The 22024-nt window shown below is 38.4% G+C and overlaps 2 protein-coding genes and 1 long non-coding RNA gene across 3 annotated transcripts in view; 1 reads left to right on the top strand and 2 right to left on the bottom strand.

Annotated features, from left to right (window-relative positions):
* The window catches only part of KATNA1 (katanin catalytic subunit A1), an 83197-nt gene extending 82879 nt beyond the window's left edge, over positions 1–318 (bottom strand). Inside the window, exon 1 of the mRNA XM_077149223.1 lies at positions 4–318. The gene's annotated coding sequence lies outside the window, so the exon portion shown is untranslated. The remainder of the gene's footprint in view (positions 1–3) is intronic.
* LOC143674007 (uncharacterized) lies at positions 190–5496 on the top strand. The gene is made up of 3 exons (XR_013170821.1): positions 190–500; positions 4610–4711; positions 5262–5496. It is a non-coding gene; the product is annotated as an uncharacterized LOC143674007 (long non-coding RNA).
* A 12786-nt stretch (positions 5497–18282) lies between these two features.
* Positions 18283–22024, bottom strand: part of LATS1 (large tumor suppressor kinase 1) — a 77275-nt gene continuing 73533 nt past the window's right edge. The window contains exon 8 of the mRNA XM_077149222.1: positions 18283–18628. Coding sequence (XP_077005337.1) covers positions 18620–18628 — 9 coding nt within the window. The 3' untranslated portion in view covers positions 18283–18619. The remainder of the gene's footprint in view (positions 18629–22024) is intronic.

Below are 22024 nucleotides of genomic sequence, written 5' to 3' on the forward strand. Positions count from 1 at the left end.
CACCTGTAAGGCGGCTCCGAACTACACCGCCCACCGCCAACCGTCGGGGCAGGTCCAACCGGGCTCCCGTCGACGAAGGAGGCACCCGGCCCCACCGCCCGCGCTGGAACCCGCACTGCCCACTCCAACTGCCGCCACCCCCAACCGCTACTGGAGCACGCCGAGAAATTGACGGCGAACACGCCACGGTCACTTCCGGCCCCGATGGCAGCGGTGACGACTCCAACGCACGCGAAGCAACGCCTTGGGAACAGAGGCACCTGGAGACGTGTGCGCGCCGGTGAAGCGCGAGAACCGTGAAGAGAGGGATGGGCCAGTAGACGTACGCGCGCTTGCGTAGGACGCAGACTGCGCGGGACTAGACGGCCGGCGGTTGGGCGGGACCGGCAGGGGCGAGATGGTGAGGTGCGTCTGCGCAATCTCGTACCTCTTCCTCCAGGCTGAAGCTGGAAGCCCGAGACCCGGCTCGGAGGCGGAGCGCTGGGCAGTAGTCCTAAAGGGTAAGTGCTTTAGGGATAGAAGCCTGTCCTGAGCGAACGAGGGTTTATGAGAAGTCATGCTTTAGAGCCAGTTCTCAGGATTCCCGGGCTAGGGCCCTTGTTGCAGGGGCTACAGGGGTGCCAACATAGACCTTCGCACAGCCTGTTTCAGAATTTTAATTTTCTTCCTTGCTTGTCCTTATGTAATGGTTTTACAACAACACAATAGGATTTAGAGACACCGTGTACTCGGCAATGCTGCTGCCTTCCTTCAGCTTCAAATTCCACACACCATCCCTATCTTAAACGAATAGGGCACTTACCCTTTAGGAGTACATGGTGCTTAAGTTTCTATTAAAGGATTGCAGTAATTTAATATAGATTTGTATAGAAGCAATTCACAGGAAATGCATCCATTTATTCCGCAAATATTTACTGAACCAATACTATGCCAGACATATTAGGCACTGGTTACGCTGTTAAAAAAAAAAAAAAAAAAAAAGGAAAAATTCCTGGGGGCTAAAGTCTTGAAAAATTCTCAGATAAGTAGAAAATAATAGTTTTGTTATGCTGGGTATGAAGGCTATTATACTAAAGCACAGGAAACTATATCTAGTATGTCTTTATAATAAAAAAAATTCAGGGAGGTATAGATTAATTACCCTAATTAGGCTGGATTCAACCTTCACTTTTTATATGAATGCAGAGGTAGGCTAATTTATAATGCCAATTTATAATCTCAAAATTTCTCTAACGGTAAAGAATGGATACATATAGTATGATTCCATTTATATAAAATGATAGAACAACCAACACTGTACTAACGGAAAGTAAATGAGTAGTTGTGCCTGGGGTTGAATTGAGAAGTTGGAGTGGGCGGTAAAGATTGACTGAAAAGAGGCATGAGGAAGCCTCTGAGATGCCTTGATTAAGGTAGTGGCTACACAACCATTAGTATTTATTAAAATTTATTGTCTATATTTTAGAACTTCACCTACTCTTTGAGACCAAAGGGAGAGAAGTTTTTGTCCAGAACCTAAATTTTATGTAGCACATAATCTAACTCAACCCAGTCTAGATAGTTCATTTAAATAATCAAAACACAGGGAGCCCAGAATAAAATGAGGTCCTTTAATCCGGTATAGCTTAATGTGATACCTGGATATGTCCCAGAATATATTAAGCAGATAATCAGAAAGTATTGGTGAAGTCCCTTGAGGGATGGGAAAAAATATGAAACTATTAAACTTTACTACTGAGGAAATCCCTGATACTGTGTCAAAGATTAGGGATACTAAAATCAATAGGCCAAGCTCTTGATCTTCAGGCTTACTCTTCTGAAGCTTATGTAGGTAGTGAAGAAGCTTTGACTATGTATAGGCATGCCCAAGAGTTACTTCTGGAGGACCTCTTTTGTTGCTCAGATGTGGCCTCAGTCTTTCTAAGCCCAACTCTGCAAGTGAAATCATTGCCCTCCTCCCTATGTGGGACATGACATTCATGGGTGAAAATCTTCCTGGCAGCATGGGAGATGACCCACAGGGATGAGCCTTGCCCTGGCACCATGGGATCAACAATGCCATCCTGACCAAAAGGGGGAAAAGAAGTGTAACAAAGTATCAATGGCTGAGAGTGTTAAAATTGTCAAGAGGCTGCTCTTATGCAAATTTCAGTTAGACATTGCTACCTATCATGACTTGCCAACCCCCAACCAAAACCATTCCAGCCAATCCTAAAGAACACCTAGGGTAATATATAAGATTCTACAAAAATTCCATGCCCTAGGATAACTTTCTGAAAACCTACAACGTCCAAATGGGTCCCTGGAGCAGATAAGTCCTGAAACCTACAGAGGCCAGCCTTTCCAGAACATCAGCTAATTCTATCTCCCTACCCCTTATTATTGACAAGCCTTCCAATGTGAAAAAATTAGAATGAGCATAGGCCAAATATCCTTAAAAAGTGGGAGAAAGATCAAAGGTGATGGGGGAGTTACACAGAGAAGGTAGGGTTTAATAAAGGAGTATGATTGCTGAATCATTATATTTCTTTTAGTCTCCATTATCTTAGAGCAGCTAGAAGTAAAAACCTAAAATTGTGGAATTGTAACCCATACCAGACTCTGAAATCTGTTCTATAATTAATTCTTGTGCTGTGCTTTGACATTTATTGCTTTTTTGTATGTATGTTATTTTTACAAAAGAGAAAGAAAAAAGTGATAATAAAAAAATATATATTTCTTCTAGCCAATGTTCTGGAATAGCTAGAAGGAAAAATCTGAGATGATGGTATGGTAGCTCATGACAAACTCTGGGATCTGTCCTGTAACTATTTATTAAAGAGTGCTTTGAAAACTATTGCTTTTTTCTTTCTTTGTTTTGTATATATATTATACAATAAAAAAGTTTAAAAAACCTCATCTACACAGTACATATAAACTATTTTATGTAAATTATACCTCATTATTGGTTTTTGAGGTTAAAAAAAAAACCTTCTCCACAGAGTGCCTTACATTCAGTACTTCCTTTTCTTCATTAGTTGTACTGCTCAGGGAAGGCAAGGCTCTGCTGTAGCAACCCCTAAATTGAAGATTTCAAAAAACAGGATTTTTTTTTTCTCATTCATTCTAAATGTCAACAAAAGATGGGATGTAGGCATTGGGACCTGTGGTAGTGGAAAACAGAGAATTAGATAATTGTAGAGCTTCTGCTTGGATGTGACACAAGCCACTCTGCTCACATTTCATTGACCAGAGAAAGTCATGTGGCCAAGCTTAAATTCAGAGGGATAGGGATGTTCAACTCTACAGTGTGTTGTGAAGGGAAAACAATATTTGTGTACCACCCTTATTGGTTGGAAGATTCACACTTCCTAGTTTTAAAACTTATTACACAGTTAACAGTAATCACAAGAGCATGGTACAAATAGACCAATGGAATCAAATTGAGAGTTCAGAAATAAACATTCACATCTATGGCCAACTGATTTTTAACAAGGGTGCTAAGCCTGCTTAACTGGGAAAGAATAGTCTCTTCATCTGATGGTACTGGGAAACCTGGAAATCCGTATTCAAAAGAATGAAGCTGGACCCCTAACCTTACCCTATATACAAAAATCAACTAAAACTGGATCAAAGACCTAAATGTAACAATCAAAACTATAAAAAGCTGTGGTAGTTGAAATTGCATGTACCCGTTTTTAGTTTGTTAATGTTGCCAGAATGCAATATACCAGAAATGGAATGGCTTTTAAAAATGGCATTTATTAGGTTACAAATTTGCAGTTTTAAGGGCATTAAATGTCCAAACTAAGGTGTCCAGAAAAAGATACCTTGACTCAAGGAAAGATGATGTCTGCCATGTGGAAAGGCATGTGGCTGGTGACTGTGGTCCTTGTTCCCAGTTCCTTTGCTTCCAGATTCTGATTCCAGTGCTTTCTTCTCTAAGTGTCTATGGGCCTTTATTTAGTTCCTCCAGGTCACAACTCTGGGTTCATAGCAATGTCTGCTGAGCTCTGCATCTCCAGACATCTATGTCTAGGCACCTCTCTCTGTCAACATCTTCCAAATGTCTGCATCTCTGTCAGCTCTGAAACAATGGTGTTTTCTCCAAAATGTCTTCCCTTTTAAAGGACTCCAGTAAACTAATCAAGACCTCACCTTGAATCAAAAGACCACACTTACAATTGGGCATGTCATATCTCCAGGGAGTAATCTAATCAAAAGGTCATACCACAAATGAGTGGGTCAATTTCCATGGAAACAATCTAATCAAAGATTTCCACCCTATAATATTGAATCAGGATTAAAGGACATGGCCTTTTGGGGGTGCATTTTCAAACCAGCACAACTCCATATAAAAAGCTATGGTGTTTGAAATTGCAGGTGCCCAAGAAAGCACGTTCTTAAAATTTAATTCATTCCTGTGGATTAATGATGACATTACTTCAGAGTGTGTCCTAACCCAATAGGATGGGTCTTAAATAATAGTCTTATTACTAGAGTCCTTTATAAGTGGAGTGAAATTCAGTCTGAGAGAAATCTATATAAGCAAGAAGTTAAAATTAAACAGAACCCCCAAAAGAACAAAGAGTCCAGGAGAGGCCAACATGCCCCTTGTCATGTGACACAGGATCAAAGATCACCAGCAGCCAGCCCTAGAATGCCACAGTCTTCAGAAAGAAAACATCATCTCAATGATGCCTTGATTTGGACTTTTTCCCAGCCTCAAACTGTGAGTGAATAATTTCCTATTGTTTAAACCCAGCCATTTCATGGTATTTTCTTGAGCAGCCTAGGAAATTAAAACAAAAGCCTAGAAAAAAAAAAAAAAAGGGAAGTATCCAGATGGTCTCTGGACCAAGTAAGTCCCAAAATGCAGGGACCAGCCTCTCCAGAACATCAACTAGTTCCATCCCCCTATTCCATATCATGATAGCCCCTTCCAACATGAAAAAGTTAGAATGGACATAGGCCAAATGTCCCTAAAGAGTGAAAGAAAGATCAAAGGTGGTGGTAGAGTTATACAGAGAAGTTAGGGCTTAACAAATGAATAGGACTGCTGATAATTCTTTTATTCTCTAGTACCTTAGAGCAGCTAGAAGTCAAAACCTAAAATTGTGGAGTTGTAGTCCATACAAAACTCTGAAATCTGTTCTACAACTAATTGCATTTTTGCATGTGTAATTTTTCACAAAAAGACTAGGAGGAGTATAACACAAATAGGATTTAACAAATGAGTATGACTACTGAATCATTACATTGATATTTATTTTGGTTTTCAGTGACTTGGAGCAACTAGAAGAAAAAACAAAGAATTGTGGAACTGTAACCCATGCTAAACTTTAAACTCTGTTCTATAACTACTTGTTAAAATATATTTGGATCATGATGATGAATATGCAACTATGTGATGATACTGTGAATTACTGATTATATATGTAGAACAGAATGATCAAAAAAGGAATGTTTGATGTTTTTTTGGTATTTAAAAAAATAAAATAAAAAGAAAAAAATGTATTTGGAAATTCATTGCTTTTTTGTATATATGTTAAATCCCACAATAAGAAAAAGTTAAAAAAGAACCTTGGATTATAATTTAAAATAAATTATTCAAAAAATAAATAAATAAAATATAGTATTCAAGTGAACAAATATGAACAAGCCAAATATGAGTTAAAATTTTTTAATCAGTGATATTCATACATACCTGCCCTAAATATACAGGCCCACTCTTAGGATGAACAAAGGATTACCCTAGAGCTTCTGTTTTGTTTTGTCATTTCATTGTTTTGATAACTGAGAGCAGTTTGACTTCCAATTACTTTGAAGTATTTGTTTTCCTGCCTAGGTTATAAGGGAGTTACATGAAAATACCTTGTAAGTCCCCCCACCCCTCCAAAAATTGATACAGTTTGGCGAAAGGGAATAGTTGGAAGATTTTTTGCTATTACAGACGGAATTTTTAAGGGTTTTAGCCATTTTTAGCCTGAAGGTCTTAGCACTGCTGAGATTACTTAAGTTATGTCAAGGCCATTGATTAGTTTACCTATCAACTAAAGCATGAAAATTTGTATTTGGGGTAACTTTTATTGCACTTGAAAAAGATATGCTATTTGTTTGCTCAAGCTGCCTGAATGTAGTATACTAGAAATGGGTTGGCTTTTACAATGGGCAGTTATTAGTTTACAAATGTACATATTCTGTTCTGGTCATTGTAGGTAATGTGTAGTAACTTATCAGTCTGGATAGGGGATTGGGGGTGGAGGGAGCCTGGGCCCTATGTCTCCACCGCATGTATACTTTTATATTTTGTAAAAATGAGGCCATTACTGTACATACTATTCTACAATCTGTTTTTTCAGTCAAGTTGCATTTCCTCTGATTTAATAATCACAAATTTATCTAATAGACTCATCAATGTCCTTCACAGCTGGTTTGCCAAAACCAATATCTATTCCAGGATTCAACATAGTTCTGGCTGTTGAGTCTCTTTTGTTATTGTTGGTGGTGGTTGTTTATTTGCTGTTAGTGTTTGTTTTCATAACACTGACTTGTTAAAGAGACCATGTTGTTGTCCTCAATATCCTATTTTCTGGATTTGTTTCCCTGCTCTATCATTTATCATGCTTATTTATCTCCTATATTTCTAATAAACTGGAAATTATATATAAAGTTTCAGTGGATTCACTTAAACAACAGCAAAAACTGATCAATGACCTAAACGTATGGACTAAACTATAAAACTTTTAGAAGAAAACATAAATGTTAATAATGTCAGGAGCTTGTAATAGGTAAGGGATTTTTAAACTTTAATATTCAGAATTTGTTAATTAGTTCCACAATTGGCATTTGATTGTGCCCAGTCCCTGCTGCTGGTAAAGTCCTTTACTTTCCCCTCTGGGAAGTGGCCTGTGGGGGAGGGGTGCTGGCCGCCGCAGCTTTGGGAACTCACGGTTCTGGGGGGTGCTCGCAGCCAGTCCAACTGGTCCAGACTGGGGTACACTGTGTGTCCGGTCACTATCGTGGCTCCAGGAGTTGTTCTGTACTGTTTCTGGTTATTTAGTAGTTGTTCTGGAGGACGAGCTAAAATGCGCACGTTGTTAAGCCGCCATCTTGACCCGCAAGTCTCCCAAGTGGAGAATTCTTGATATTCTCACAAGCAGTGGGGACAACCAAAGCAATAGGCTGAGCCCTCACTCTTGGGGTTTGTTCATATAAAACTTAACCCTGCAAAGGATAGGCTAAGCCTACTTAAAATCAGGCCTAAGAGTCATCCCCATAGAACCTCTTTTGTTGCACAGATATGGCCTCTCTCTCTCTCAGCCAACATGACAAGCAAGCTTACTGCCCTCCCCCTCTCTATGTGAGACTTGACTCCTGGGGTGTCGACCTTCCTGGAAACGTGGAACAGAAATCCTAGAATGAGCTGGGACTCAATATCAAGGGATTAAGAAAACCTTCTCAACTAAAAGGGGGAAGAGTGAAATGAGACTAAATAAAGTGTCAATGGCTAAGAGATTCCAAACAGAGTTGAGAGGTTATCCTGGAGGTTATTCTTATGCATTAAATAGATATCACCTTTTCAGTTAAGGCGTAATGAAGAGGCTATAAGGAACTTCCTGAAAATGTAGACCTGTGTTTAGTAGCCATGTTTCTTGAAGAAGATTGTATAATGATAAAGCTTTCACAAAGAGACAGTGTGATTGTGAACACCTTGTGTCTGATACTCCTTTTATCTACCTTATCAACAGCTTAATAAAACACATTGATTAAAAATAAATAATAAGTGGAATGTGCTGGTTTGAAAGGATGTATGTACCCTAGAAACCCATGTTTTAAAGCTAATCCCATTTTGTAAAGGCAGCCATTTCTTCTAATCCCTATTCAGTACTGTATGTCTGTATGTTTGAAACTGTAATTAGGTCATCTCCCTGGAGATGTGACTCAATCAAGAGTGGTTCTTAAACTGGATTAGGTGGAAACATGTCTCCACCCATTTGGGTGGGTCTTGATTATTTTACTGTAATCCTGTAAAAGAGAATGGCAAGAGAGAAAGCAAGGACATTCAGAGAGAGCAGAGAATGCTGCAGCACCACGAAGTGCAGAGTCCACCAGCCAGTGCTTTGGAGATGCAGAAGGAAAATGCCTCTCAAGGAGCTTCATGAACAGGAAGCCAGGAGAGGAAGCTAGCAGATGATGCCTGTTCACCATGTGTCCTTCTAGCTGAGAGAGAAACCCTGACCGTGTTTGCCATCTGTCGTCTCACTTGAGAGAGAAACCCTGAACTTCATCGGCCTTCTTGAACCAAGGTATCTTTCCCTGGATGCCTTTCATTGGACATTTCTATAGATTTGCTTTAATTGGGACATTTTCTCAGTTTTAGAACTGTAAACTAGCAACTTTATTAAATCCCCCTTTTAAAAGCTGTTCTGTTTGTGGTATATTGCATTCTGGCAGCTAGCAAACTAGAACAGGAAACAAATATTGAAATAAATTTAGTAGATTGAAATGCTAGTGATCAATGAAAAGGAAGGGTAAGGGGTATGGTATGTATGAAATTTTTTGTGTTTTCTTTTTATTTCTTTTTCTGAATTGATGCAAATGTCCTCAGAAATGATCATGATAATGAATATACAAGTATGTGATGATACTGTGAGTTATTGATTATATATCAAGAATGGAATGATCAACAAACAAGGGGAGAGAGGGCCAAGATGGTGGCTTAGCGAGGTGTGGGATTTAGTTCATCCTCCAGAGCAGATAGAAAAAGCCAGGAACAGTACAGAACAACAGCTGTGGCTATGACAGTGACCAGACACACAGTGTACCCCAGTCTGGACCATCTGGGCTGGCTGCAAGCCCACTCAGAACCATGAGACCCCAAGCCATGGAGGCTGGGGCCTTTCCCCTACAGGCTGCTTCCCAGAGGGGAAAGGAAAGAGACTTTACCTGCAGCAGGTGCTGAGCACAACCAAGCTCCAATTGTGGGATTAATTTTAAAATTTTAACTACTAAAAATAGACCCCCAGCTCAGCTGAACCTCCAGTCAAAGCAGAGGGTGCCAGTTTTTGCCCTGGCACAGAGAGGGCAGGGCTGATGGAAAAAGAAAGAAGAAAAAAAGAAACAGAGGTTTTTGAGATCAGATAGCACATAATACTTGAAAGGGTCTGGCCCTGAAGGAAAGGAGGGGGCACATATGCCCTGAAGGTACACAAAACAACATAATCTCTTGATTTGGCAAGAGATTATGATCTCTTGATTGGCAAACATGAGGAATGAGGTCCTGCTCTGAAAAGGATCTTTCTCTTTATTTTTTGTGGCTGTGTTTCTACGGCTTGAGTACCCTTTGGATACAGCTGCAAGGCTTCAGGCTCCAATTGCCCCAGGCATAGGCAGAATTAAGCTTGTTTGAGTGTTTGTCTGGAGCCTGTGCTTTCCATGGGAGAGGGATGGGGCCCAGCTCATTTGGAATCACCCCCCCCCCCCCTCAAAACTTCAGAACCCAGGGTCTGGAAAAGTGAAGCAATTAGAGCTGGCCTGCAACCTCTCCTCTATCTCAACCAAGCCCCCAGCAGGGAGAGTTTGCTGAAGATAAAGGTACAGCATTACTTTATACTGGTGGGACCTACAGGCAGACAAGTGCCCCATACTGGGCAGGATAGGAAAAACAGAGAGCCCAGAGGCTTTATAGGAAAGCCTTTCAATCTGCTTGGTCTCACCCTCAGGGAATACTGATGTAGATGACTCTTTCCTCCTAAAGGACACGAGTTTGGTCTGAGAGAATCTCGCTGGGGTCTATAATACCTAAGTAGACCCTCCTAAGGGGGGAAAAAGGTACTGTACAAAACAGGGCAAGAAACAAGAAAACAAGAACGGAAAAATTCTGATCTGTTAAACAAAACCTAAGCTAGAGGTCCAAAATAAGCTGAACTGAATGTCAAAGAACAGATAGACAACAAAGTCATCCAGCAAGAAAATCTTAGGTAAAAAAAGTGAAAGCAATCTCTAGAATAAACTAATTAAGGTAATTAAGTGCCTAGACACCAGCAAAAAATAATGAATCATGCTAGGAAAACTGAAGATATGGCCCAGTCAATGGAACAAATGAGATACAGGAATTGAAACAATTAATTCAGAATGTTCGAACAGACATGGAAAACCTCATCAAAAGTCAAAATCAGTGAATTTAGGGAAGATATAAAGAAGACAAGGAATGAACAAAAAGAAGAATTCAAAAGTCTAAAAAACAAATCCCAGAACCTTTGGGAATGAAGGGCACAGTAGAAGAGATGAAAAAACAATGGAAACCTACAATGTCATATTTCAAGAGGCAGAAGCCAGGATTAGTGAACTGGAGGACAGGACCTCTGAAATCCAATGAGCAAAAGAAAACATAGGGAAAAGAATGGAAAAATATAAGCAGGGACTCAGGAAATTGAATGACAACATGAAGTATATGATTATATGTGTTGTGGGTGTCCCAGAAGGAGAAGAGAAGAGAAAAGAAGGAGAAAAACAAATGGAGGAAATTATCAATGAAAATTTCCCAACTCTTATGAAAGACTTAAATTTACAGATCCAAGAGGTGCAGCATACCCCAAACAGAATTGATCCAAATAGACGTACTCCAAGACACTTACTAATCAGAATGACATATGTGAAAGAGAGAGAGAGAATCTTGAAAGCAGCAAGAAAAAAGCAATCCATCACATCCGAGGGAAGCCCAATAAGACTATGTATAGATTTCTCAGCAGAAACCATGGAGGCGAGAAGACAATGGGATGATATACTAAAACTACTAAAGAGAAAAGCTGCCAACCAAGAATTCTATATCCAGCAAAACTATCCTTCAGAAAACTACAGAGCAATCTCTCTAATGAATGTAGATGTAAAAATCCTCAACAAAATTCTTGCAAATTGAATACAGCAGCACATTAAAGAACTTATACACCATGACCAAGTAGGATTCATCCCATGTATGCAAGGATGGTTCAACATAAGAAAATCAATTAATGTAATACTCCATATCAACAAATCAAAGCAGAAAAAAACACATTATCATCTCGATTGATGCAGAAAAGGCATTTGACAAAATTCAACATCCTTTCCTGTTGAAAACACTTCAGAGGATACAGATAGAAGGGAACTTCCTCAAAATGATAAAGGAAATATATGAAAAACCCACAGCTAACATCATCCTCAATGGGGAAAAACTTAAAAACTTCCCCCTAAGTTCAGGAACAAGACAAGGATGTCCACTATCACCAATGATATTCAACATTGTGTTGGAAGTTCTAGGCAGAGCAATTAGACATGAAAAAGAAATACAAGGCATCAAAATTGGAAAGGAAGAAGTAAAACTCTCACTGTGCGCAGATGATATGATACTACATGTCAAATACCCCGAAAAATCCACAGAAAACTACCAGAGCTAATAAACGAGTAGAACAAAGTGGCAGGTTACAAGATCACCACTCAAAAATCTGTAATGTTTCTATACATTAGTAATGAACAATCTGAGTGGGAAATCAAGAAAAAAATTCCATTTACAATTGCAACTTTTAAAAGAATAAAATATATAGCAATAAATTTAACTAAAGAGACAAAAGGGCTGTACAAAGAATACTACAAGAAATTGTTAAAAGAAATCGCAGGAGACCTAAATAGGAAGGGCATACCATGTTCATGGACTGGAAGACTAAATATAAGTAAGATGTCAATTCTACCTAAACTGATTTACAGATTCAATGCAATACCAATTAAAATCTCCAAAATTTACTTTTCAGAAATAGAAAAACCAATAACCAAATTTATCTGGATGGGGAGGGTGTCCCGAATAGCTAAAAGTATCCTGAGGTAAAAAAAATGAAGTTGGAGGTCTCACAGTACCTGACTTTAACGTGTATTATGAAGCTACGGTGGTCAAAACAGCATGGTACTGGCATAAAGATAGATATAATGGCCAATGGAATTGAATAGAGTGTTCAGATATACACCCTCTCATCTATGGACAATTTATCTTTGATGAGGAAGTCAAACCAGCTCACCTGGGACAGAACAGTCTTTTCAATAAATGGTGCCTAGAGAACTGGATATCCATATGCAGAAGAATGAAAGAGGATCCATGTCTCACACCCTATACAAAAATTAACTCAAAATGGATCAAAGACCTAAACATTAGATCTAAGACCGTAAAAGTGTTTGAAGAAAATGTAGGGAAATATCTTATAAATCTTATAATAGGAGGCAGCTTCGTAGACCTTACACCCAGAGCACGAGCACTGAAGAAAGAAAGAAATGGGAACGCCTCAAAATTATACACTTCTGTGCATCAAAGAACTTCATCAAGAAAGTAAAAAGACAGCCTACACAATGGGAGATTTGGAAATGACATATCAGATAAAGGTCTAGTATCCAGAATATATAAAGAGATTGTTCAACTCAACAACAAGAAGACCAACAACCCAATTACAAAATGGGCAAAAGGCTTGAACAGACACTTCTCAGAAGCAGAAATACAAATGGCCAAAACACACATGACGAGATGCTCAACTTCCCTGGCTATTAGGGAAATATAAATCAAAACCACAATGAGATATCATCTCACACCCACCAGAATGGTCATTATCAAGAAAACAGAAAACGACAAGCGCTGGAGAGGATGTGGAGAAAGAGACACACTTATCTACTGTTGGTGGGAATGTCAAATAGTACAATCACTGTGGAAGGCAGTTTGGTGGTTCCTCTGGAAGCTAAATATATAATTGCCACATGACCCGGCAATACCATTGTTAGGTATCTACTCAGAGGACATGAGGGCAAGGACACAAATGGACATTTTCACACTAATATTTATAGCAGCATTATTTACAATTGCGAAGAGATGGAAACAGCCAAAATGTCCATCAACAGATGAATGGCTAAACAAAGAGTGGTATATACATACGATGAATATTATGCAGCTGTAAGACAAAATAAAGTTATGAAGTATGTAACAACATGTATGGACCTTAAAGACATTATGCTGAGTGAGATTAGCCAGAAACAAAAGGACAAATACTGTATGGTTTCACTGATATGAGCTGACATTAGTGAATAAACTTGGAGAATTTCATTGGTAACAGAGATGTGCTGGTTTAAAAGGAAGTATGCCCCCTAGAAAATCCATGTTCTAATCAAAATCCCTTTTCATACAGATAGAATAATCCCTACTCAATATTGTATGTTTGAAACTGTAATCAGATCATCTCCCTGGATGATGTGATTTAGTCAAGAGTGGTTGTTAAGGTAGATTAGGTGATGACATGTCTCCACCCATTTGGGTGGTCTTGATTGGTTTACTGGAGTCCTATAAAAGAGGAAACGTTTTGGAGAATGGGAGATTCAGCGAGAGCTGAGGATGCTGCAGCACCACGAAGCAGAGAGTCCATGAGCCAGCACCCTTTAGAGATGAAGAAGGAAAACGCCTCCCGGGAAGCTTCATGAAACCAGAAGCCAGGAGAAAACTAGTTTTCTAGTCGTGTTTGCCATGTGCCTTCTCATTTGAGAGAGAAACCCTGAACTTCATCGGCCTTCTTGAACCAAGGTATCTTTCCCTGGATGCTTTTGATTGGACATATCTGTAGACTTGTTGTAATTGGGACATTTTCTCGGCCTTAGAACTGTAAACTAGCAACTCATTAAATCCCCCTTTTTAAAAGCCATTCCGTTTCTGGTATATTGCATCTCAGCAGCTAGCAAACTAGAACAAGAGACCTTCTGGAGATAGAAATAGGATAAGATATTGGGTAATTGGAACTGAAGGGATACAGATTGTGGAACAGGACAGGTTGTAAAAACTCAGAAATGGATAGCCAATACTACCTAACTGTAACACAATTATGTTAAAACACTGAATGAAGCTGTATGTGAGAACGTGAAACAGAGAAGGGCTGGGGGCACAAATGAAATCAGAAAGAAAGATAGATGATAAAGGTGAGTTGGTATAATCCAGGAATGCCTAGAGTGTATAATGATCGTGACTAAATGCACAAATTTAAAAAACTTTTTTGCATGAGGAAGAACAAAGGAATGTTATTACTTCAGGGTGGTGAAAATAGATAGTAATTAATATTTAAAAATTTTAAATTATGTGTGAGACTACAGCAAAAAATGTTTATTTGGTACAAGATTTATATTTTGACTAGTGCATTTCCTAATATAACTTATGTAGACAGCTTTATTGAACACCATAAGTACATGGAACCTTGAGTAGGGCATGAGATTTTGTTGGTTTGTCCAGGGTGATGCCCAGATAAATCCCAGAGTGATTGTGGAATCCTTGTGACTGTCGCTCCTTTCACCTACCTTAACAACAGACGAGTAAAACATATGGAATAAAAATAAATAATAGGGGGAACAAATTGTTAAAATAAATTTAGACTGAAATGCTAGTGATCAATGAGAGTGAGGGGTAAGGGGTATGGTATGTATGAATTTTTTTCTGTTGTCTTTTTATTTCTTTTTCTGAATTGATGGAAATATTTTAAGAAATGATCATGATGAATATGCAACTATGTTATGATATTGTGAATTACTGATTATATATGTAGAACGGAATGATCAACAGTTAAGAATGTTTGCATTTGTTTGTTGTTTTATATATATATATATATTTAATTTCATTAAAAAAAGAATGTTAGTGTTTGTTGTTATATTTTTTAGAAAAATTTAAAAACTAATTAAAAAAAGAAAGTAGTACCAATACTGCTCAAACTATTCAAAAAAATTGAAGAAGAGGGAAAGCTACACAACTCATCCTATGAAGCGAACATCACCCTCATACCAGAGCCAGAGAAAGATATTACAATAAAAGAAAACTACCGACCAATTTCTCTAATGAATGTAGATGTAAAAATCCTCAACAAAATTCTTGCAAATCGAATACAGCAGCACATTAAAAAACTTATACACCATGACCAAGTAGGATTCATCCCAGGTATGCTAGGATGGTTCAACATAAGATAATCAATTAATGCAATACACCATATCAACAAATCAAAGCAGAGAAAGCATATGATCATTTCGATTGATGCAGAAAAGGCATTTGACAAAATTCAACATTCTTTCCTGTTGAAAACACTTCAAAGATAAGAATAGAAGGGAACTTCCTCAAAATGATAAAGGGAATATATGAAAAACCCACAGCTAACATCATCCTCATTGGGGAAAAACTGTAGACTTCCCCCTAAGTTCAGGAACAAGACAAGGATATCCACTCTCATCTTGTTATTCAACATTGTGCTGGAAGTTCTAGCCAGAGCAATTAGACAAGAAAAAGTAATTTCCATCACAATTGGAAAGGAATAAGTAAAACTCTCACTGTTTGCAGATAACATGATACTATATGTTGAAAACTGCAAAAAATCCACGGAAAAACTACTAGAGCTAATAAATGCGTACAGCCAAGTAGCGGGTTACAAGATCAACACTCAAAAATCTGTAGTGTTTCTATACACCAGTAATGAACAATCTGAGGGGGAAAAGAAAAAAATTCCATTTACAATTGCAACCAAAAGAATAAAATATTTAGGAATAAATTTAAATTTAGGAATTTAAATATAGGAATAAATTTAAATTCAACTAAAGAGAGAAAAGAACTATACAAAGAAAACTACAAGAAATTGTTTAAAGAAATCACAGAAGACCTAAATAAATGAAGGGCATACCGTGTTCATGGATTGGAAGACTATAGTTTAGATGTTAATTCTACCTAAATTAATTTACAGATTCAATGCAATACCAATTGTGCTCATTTGAAATGATGTATGGACCCTGGAAAAACTATGTTTTACTCATAATCCCATTTTTTTAAAGGCAGCCGTTTCTTCTAATCCCTATTTAGTATTGTATGTTTGAATCTGTAATTAGATCATCTCCTTGGAGACAAGATTTAATCAGGAGTGGTTTTTAAACTGAATTAGGTAGAGGCATGTCTCCACCCATTTGGGTCGTCTTGATTAGTTTCTGAAGTCCTATAAAAGAGGAAACATTCTGGAGAATGAAAGAGACTTAGAGAGAGCAGGGAATGCTGCAGCACCATGAAGCAGAGTCCAGTAGCCAGTGCTTTGGAGATGAAGAAGGAAAATGCCTCCCAGGGAGCTTCATGAAACAGAAAACCAGGAGAGAAAGCTAGCAGATGACCCCGTGCTTGCCATGTGCCCTTCCAGCTGAGGGAGAAACCCTGACTGTGTTCGCCGTGTACCTTCTCACTTCAGAAAGAAACCCTGAACTTCACCAGCCTTCTTGAACCAAGGTATCCTTCCCTGGATGGATGCCTTTGATTGGACATTTCTATAGACTTATTTTAATTGGGACATTTTCTTGGCCTTAGAATTGTAAACTAGCAACTTACTAAATTTCTCCTTTCAAAAGCCATTGTTTCTAGTATATTGCATTCTGGCAGCTAGCAAACTAGAACACCAATTAAAATCCCCAAAACTTACTTTTCAGAAATAGAAAACCCAATAACCAAATTTATCTGGAAGGGCAGGGTACCCCAAATAGCTAAAAGTATCCTGAGAAAGAAAAATGAAGTTGGAGGTCTCATGCTACCTGAATTTAAGGCATATTACGAAGCTACAGTGGTCAAAACAGCATGGTACTGGCATAAAGATAGATATAATGACCAATGGAATCGAATAGAATGTTCAGATATAGACCCTTTCATCTATGGACAATTGATCTTTGATAAGGCAGTCAAGCCACCTCACCTGGGACAGAACATTCTTTTCAATAAATAGTGCCTAGAGAACTGGATATCCACATGCAAAAGAATGAAAGAGGATCTATATTGCACACCCTATACAAAATTAACTCTAATGGATGTTAATTCATTTTTTAAAATTTTAACTTATGCATGAGACTAAAGCAAAAATGTTTATTTGGTACAAGATTTTATATATATTTTTTGACTAGTGCATTTCCTAATATAGCTTACGTAGACAGCTTAATTGAGCACCATAAATTCATGGAACGTGGAGTAGGGCATGAGATTTTGTTGGTTTGTCCAGAGCGATGCCCCGATAAATCCCAGAGTGATTTGAACAATAAATAAAAAAGTATTTGCAAAATCCCCTTGGGGGTATGGTGAGAAAGGGAAAAATTCAATTTCCCTAAGTGGAGAATTCTTGATATTCTCACAAGCAGTGGGGACAACCAAAGCAATAGGCTGAGCCCTCAATCTTGGTGTTTGTTCATATGAAACACAACCCTGCAGAGGATAGGCTAAGCCTACTTAAAATTAGGCCTAAGAGTCACCCCCAAGAGAAACTCTTTTGTTGCTCAGACATGGCCTTTCTCTCTTAGCCAATACGACAAGCAAACTCACTGCCCTCCCCACCTGTACGTGAGACATGACTCCAAGTGGTGTGGACCTTCCTGGCAACGTGGGACAGAAATCCTAGAATGAGCTGACACTCAGCAGCAAGGGATTGAGAAAACCTTCTTGACCAAAGGGGGAAGAGTGAAATGAGGCAAAATAAAGTGTCAATGGCTGAGAGATTCCAAAAAGAGTGAGAGGTTATCCTGGAGGTTATTCTTACGCATTAAATAGATATCACCTTTTTAGTTAAGGTGTAATGAGAGGCTGGAGGGAACTGCCTGAAAATGTGGAGCTGTGTTCCAGTAGCCATATTTCTTGAAGATGATTGTATAATGATATAGCTTTCGCAGTGTGACTGTGTGTGTGAAAACCTTGTGTCTGATACTCCTTTTATCTACCTTATCAATAGACAAGTAAAACATACAGAATAAAAATAAATAATAGGGGGAACAAATGTTAAAGAAATTTAGTAAATTGAAATGCTAGTGATCAATGAAAGGGAGGGGTAAGGGGTATGGTATGTACAAATTTTTTTCTGTTTTCTTTATTTCTTTTTCTGAATTGATGCAAATGTTCTAAGACATGATCGTGATGATGAATATACAAGTATGTGATGATATTGTGAATTACTGATTATATATGTAGAATGGAATGATCATATGGTAAGAATGTGTTTGTATGTTGGTATGTTGAGTAAATAAAATAAATTGAAAAAAGGAAAAAAGAATGGAATGATCATATGGTAAGAATGGTTGTGTTTGTCTGTTGTTATGTTCAATAAATTAAAAAATGAAAAAATTTAAAACTTTTATGCATGAGATTATCAAGAAAGTGAAAAGGCAACCAAAAGATTCAGAGAAAATATTTGGCAACCATATAACTGAGTTTAATATCCATAATATATAAAGAACTCCTACAACTTAGCAACAAACAAAACGAACAAACTAAAAAATGGCAAAGAATTTAATTAAACATTTCTCCAAAGAAAGGATACAAATGACCAATAATCAATACCATTAACTATTAAGGACATGCAAATTAAAGCTATGAGATACTATCTCACACCACTACAGTGGCTATTTTCTGTTTTTGTATGCTGATGTCAGGGTCACATTTCCTTCTTTTTCCATGTGAGTATCCCATTATTGCAGCATCATTTGTTGAATTTTGTTTATTGGTTGGTAGGTTTTGGTTGGTTTCTTTGTTTGGGAAGTGCATCGGCTGGAAATTGAACCTGGGTCTCCTGTGCGGCAGGCAAGAATTCTACCAGTGCACTACCTACAGTGGCTATTAAAATAAATAAATAAATAAATGAAAATATTAAGTGCTAGCAAGGAAATGGAGAAATAGAAAACTTCATATATTGTTGCTGGGAATGTAAAGTGATGCAACCACAGTATGTAAGTTTGACAGTTCATCAAAAATTTATGCATATGACCCAACAATCCCACCTTAAGATATATACTGAAAAGAATTAAAATTTGGAATGCTGGGCGGCCCATGGTGGTTCAGCAGGCAGAGTTCTCACCTGCCATATTGGAGACCTGGGTTCGATTCCCAGTGCCTGCCCAAGCCAAAAAAGGTGGGATGCTTACTGGAGTATCTAGAGGGAAATACCTGATACTGATGAACTGTAATCCTATAGCCTTGATTCTTGAAGATGATGGGGTAATACATAGTTTAAAAGTGTGAGCATGTGATTATGAAAGCTTTGTGACTGACAATGCCTTTATCCACTGTATGGACAAATGAGTAAGAAAATAAGGACAATAAATAAATAAATAATGGGATGTTTTGGGTGTTCTTTCTATTTTCTGGAGTAATGAAAATTTTCAAAAATTGATTGTGATGAGTGCACAGCTATATGATGATGCTGTGAACACTGATTGTACACTTTGGATGATTCTATGGTATGTGAATATATCGTTTTGGGCAGGTTTGAAAGTATTTATCGATCTGAGAAAAGCCATGTTTTAATCCTGATAGAATCTCGTGGGAGCAGCTGTTTATTTTAATCCTGATTTAATGCTGAATGTTGGAAACTTTTGATTAGATGGTGATTTAACTTTATCCATTCCAGGTGGCTCTTGATTCCTTTACTGGAATCCTTTAAAAGAGGAAGCAGGGTGGGCCGCGGTGGCTCAGCGGGCAAAGTGCTTGCCTGCTATGCCGGAGGACCTCGGTTCGATTCCCGGCCCCAGCCCATGTAACAAAAACGGAGAAACAGAATACAATAAAAACAAGAAAATGTTTAAAAATGTTTCCCTTTCTTCCTTCCTTCCTTCCTTCTATCCTTCCTTCCTTCTCTCTGTCTTTCCTTTAAAAAAAAAAAAAAAAAAGAGGAAGCATTTTGGAGAGAGCCAGAAATGATAGAGCAGACAGAAACTTCAGAGCAGAGGTGACTGTCAGAGAACAGAGACACAGATGTTTGGAGATGCATGCAGCCCAGCAGATGTTGCCATGAGATGTTAAGCAAGTAAGTACCTGGAGAGAGCCAAGGGAAGCCAAGAGATGAAAATCAGTTCCGGATAAGCAAAGTTACAAACCACCACAGGAATAGAGGCTGAAAGCAACAGAGCCCAGGAGTAAGGAAACAGCAGATGCCAGCCATGTTGACTACCCAGCTGACAGAGGTGTTCCTGACCCACTGGCCTTTCTTGAGTGAAGGTAACCTCTTGTTGGTGCCTTAATTTGGACACCTTCACTTCCTTAGAACTGCAAACTTGTAACTTAGTAAATTCCCCTTTTAAAAGCCATTCTAGTTCTGGTATACCACATTCTCGCAGCTCCCAAACTAACAAACAGATATATCAATAAAATTGCATAAAAAAAATTGATGTCTATAGTCGCATTATTCAGTCTCCAAAAGGTGGAAGCAACCCAAATGTCCATCAGTAGATGAAATGGATAAACAAAATGTGGTATGTACACATAATGGAATATTACTCAACATTAAAAGGGAATGCAGTTCTGATACATGCTACTACATGGATGAACCTTGATTACATCATGTTGAGTGCAATAATCAGACACAAAGAGGCAGATATTGTACGATTCTACTTAAGTGAAATGGTTTGAATATGTGAACGGAAACTAGAGTGCAGAGTACCAGAAGCAGAAGGGAAAGAAGAATGGGGAGTTAATCCACAATGGTTGTATGGCTGTTTGGGATGTTGGAAATTTTCTGCTAATTGATGGTGGTGGGGGTAGTGTAACATTTTAATGTGATCGATCCTGCTGAATGGTAAGTTTGGACTGGCTGAGATGGGAGAATTTATGTTGTATATGTTTCTACAATCCAAATTTGAAAAAAGCAACTAAAACAATGACAAATGCAATACATGATCCTTAACAGGATCTAATAATGGAGGAGAAAATGCTCAAAAGGACATAATTGGGGCTTAAGAATTGTTTTTTATGGATGTTAAATTTTGTTAATTTAATAACTGTATTTAAGGTGGTTATATAAGTGAGCATCCTTGTCCTTGGTAAAGTACATCAAAGCATTATGTGTTCAAGGAGCATGATGTATCCAGCTATTTTAGTTTGCTACAGCTGCCGAATGCAACACACCAGAGATGGTGTACTGGTTTGAAAGGAAATATGCCCCCTAAGAAAAGCCATGCTTTAATATGGATCCCATTTCTTAAAGGTAGAATAGTCTCTATTCAATGCTGTGTATTTGGGACTGTGATGGGATCATCTCCCTGGTTGATGAGATTTAGTTAAGAACGGTTGTTAAACTGGATTAGGGGACGACATGTCTTCACCCATTTGAGTGGGTCTTGATTAGTTTCTGAAGTCCTATAAAAGAGGAAACATTTTGGAGAATGAGAGATTCAGAGAGAGCAGAGAATGCTGCAGCACCACGAAGCAGAGAGTCCACCAGCCAGCGACCTTTGGAGATGAAGAAGGAAAATGCCTCCCGGGGAGCTTCATGAAACAGGAAGCCAGGAGACAAAGCTAGCAGATGACACCGTATTCGCCATGTGCCCTTCCAGCCCAGAGAAAAGCCCTGACTGTGTTCGCCATGTGCCATCTCACTTGAGAGAGAGAGCCTGAACTTCATCGGCCTTCTTGAACCAAGGTATCTTTCCCTGGATGCCTTTGATTGGACATTTCTATAGACTTGTTTTAATTGGGACATTTTCTCAGCCTTAGAACTGTAAACAAGCTAAATTCCCCTTGTTAAAAGCCATTCTGTTTCTGGTATATTACATTCTGGCAGCTGGCAAACTAGAACAGATTTTGGTACCAGGAGTGGGGTGCTGCTGCTGTAGTTTGCAAATACCAAACATGTTGGAACGGCTTTTTAAATGGATATGGGGAAGATTCTGGAAGAGTTGTGAAAAGCTTGATAGAGAAGGCCTAGAATGCTTTGAAGAGACTGTTGGTAGAAATGTGGACTCTAAAGATACCTCTGATGAGGCCTTAGAAAGAAATGAGGTCCATGTTATTGTAGACTGGAAGGAAAGTGAGCCTTGTTTTAAAATGGCAGATAATCTGGCAAAATTGACTAGTGGCTTTGGCTGGAAGGCATATTGTAAAAGCCATGAACTTGGATATTTAGCAGAAGAGATCTCCAAATTAAATGTCGAAAGTGCAGTCTGGTTTCTCCTTGCAGCTTATAGTGAAATGCGACAGGAAAGAGATAAGCTGAAAACTGACCTCTTGAGTAAAAAG

The sequence above is a fragment of the Tamandua tetradactyla genome, chromosome 2, assembly GCF_023851605.1.
Source record: "Tamandua tetradactyla isolate mTamTet1 chromosome 2, mTamTet1.pri, whole genome shotgun sequence".
Taxonomy (NCBI): Eukaryota; Metazoa; Chordata; class Mammalia; order Pilosa; family Myrmecophagidae; genus Tamandua; species Tamandua tetradactyla.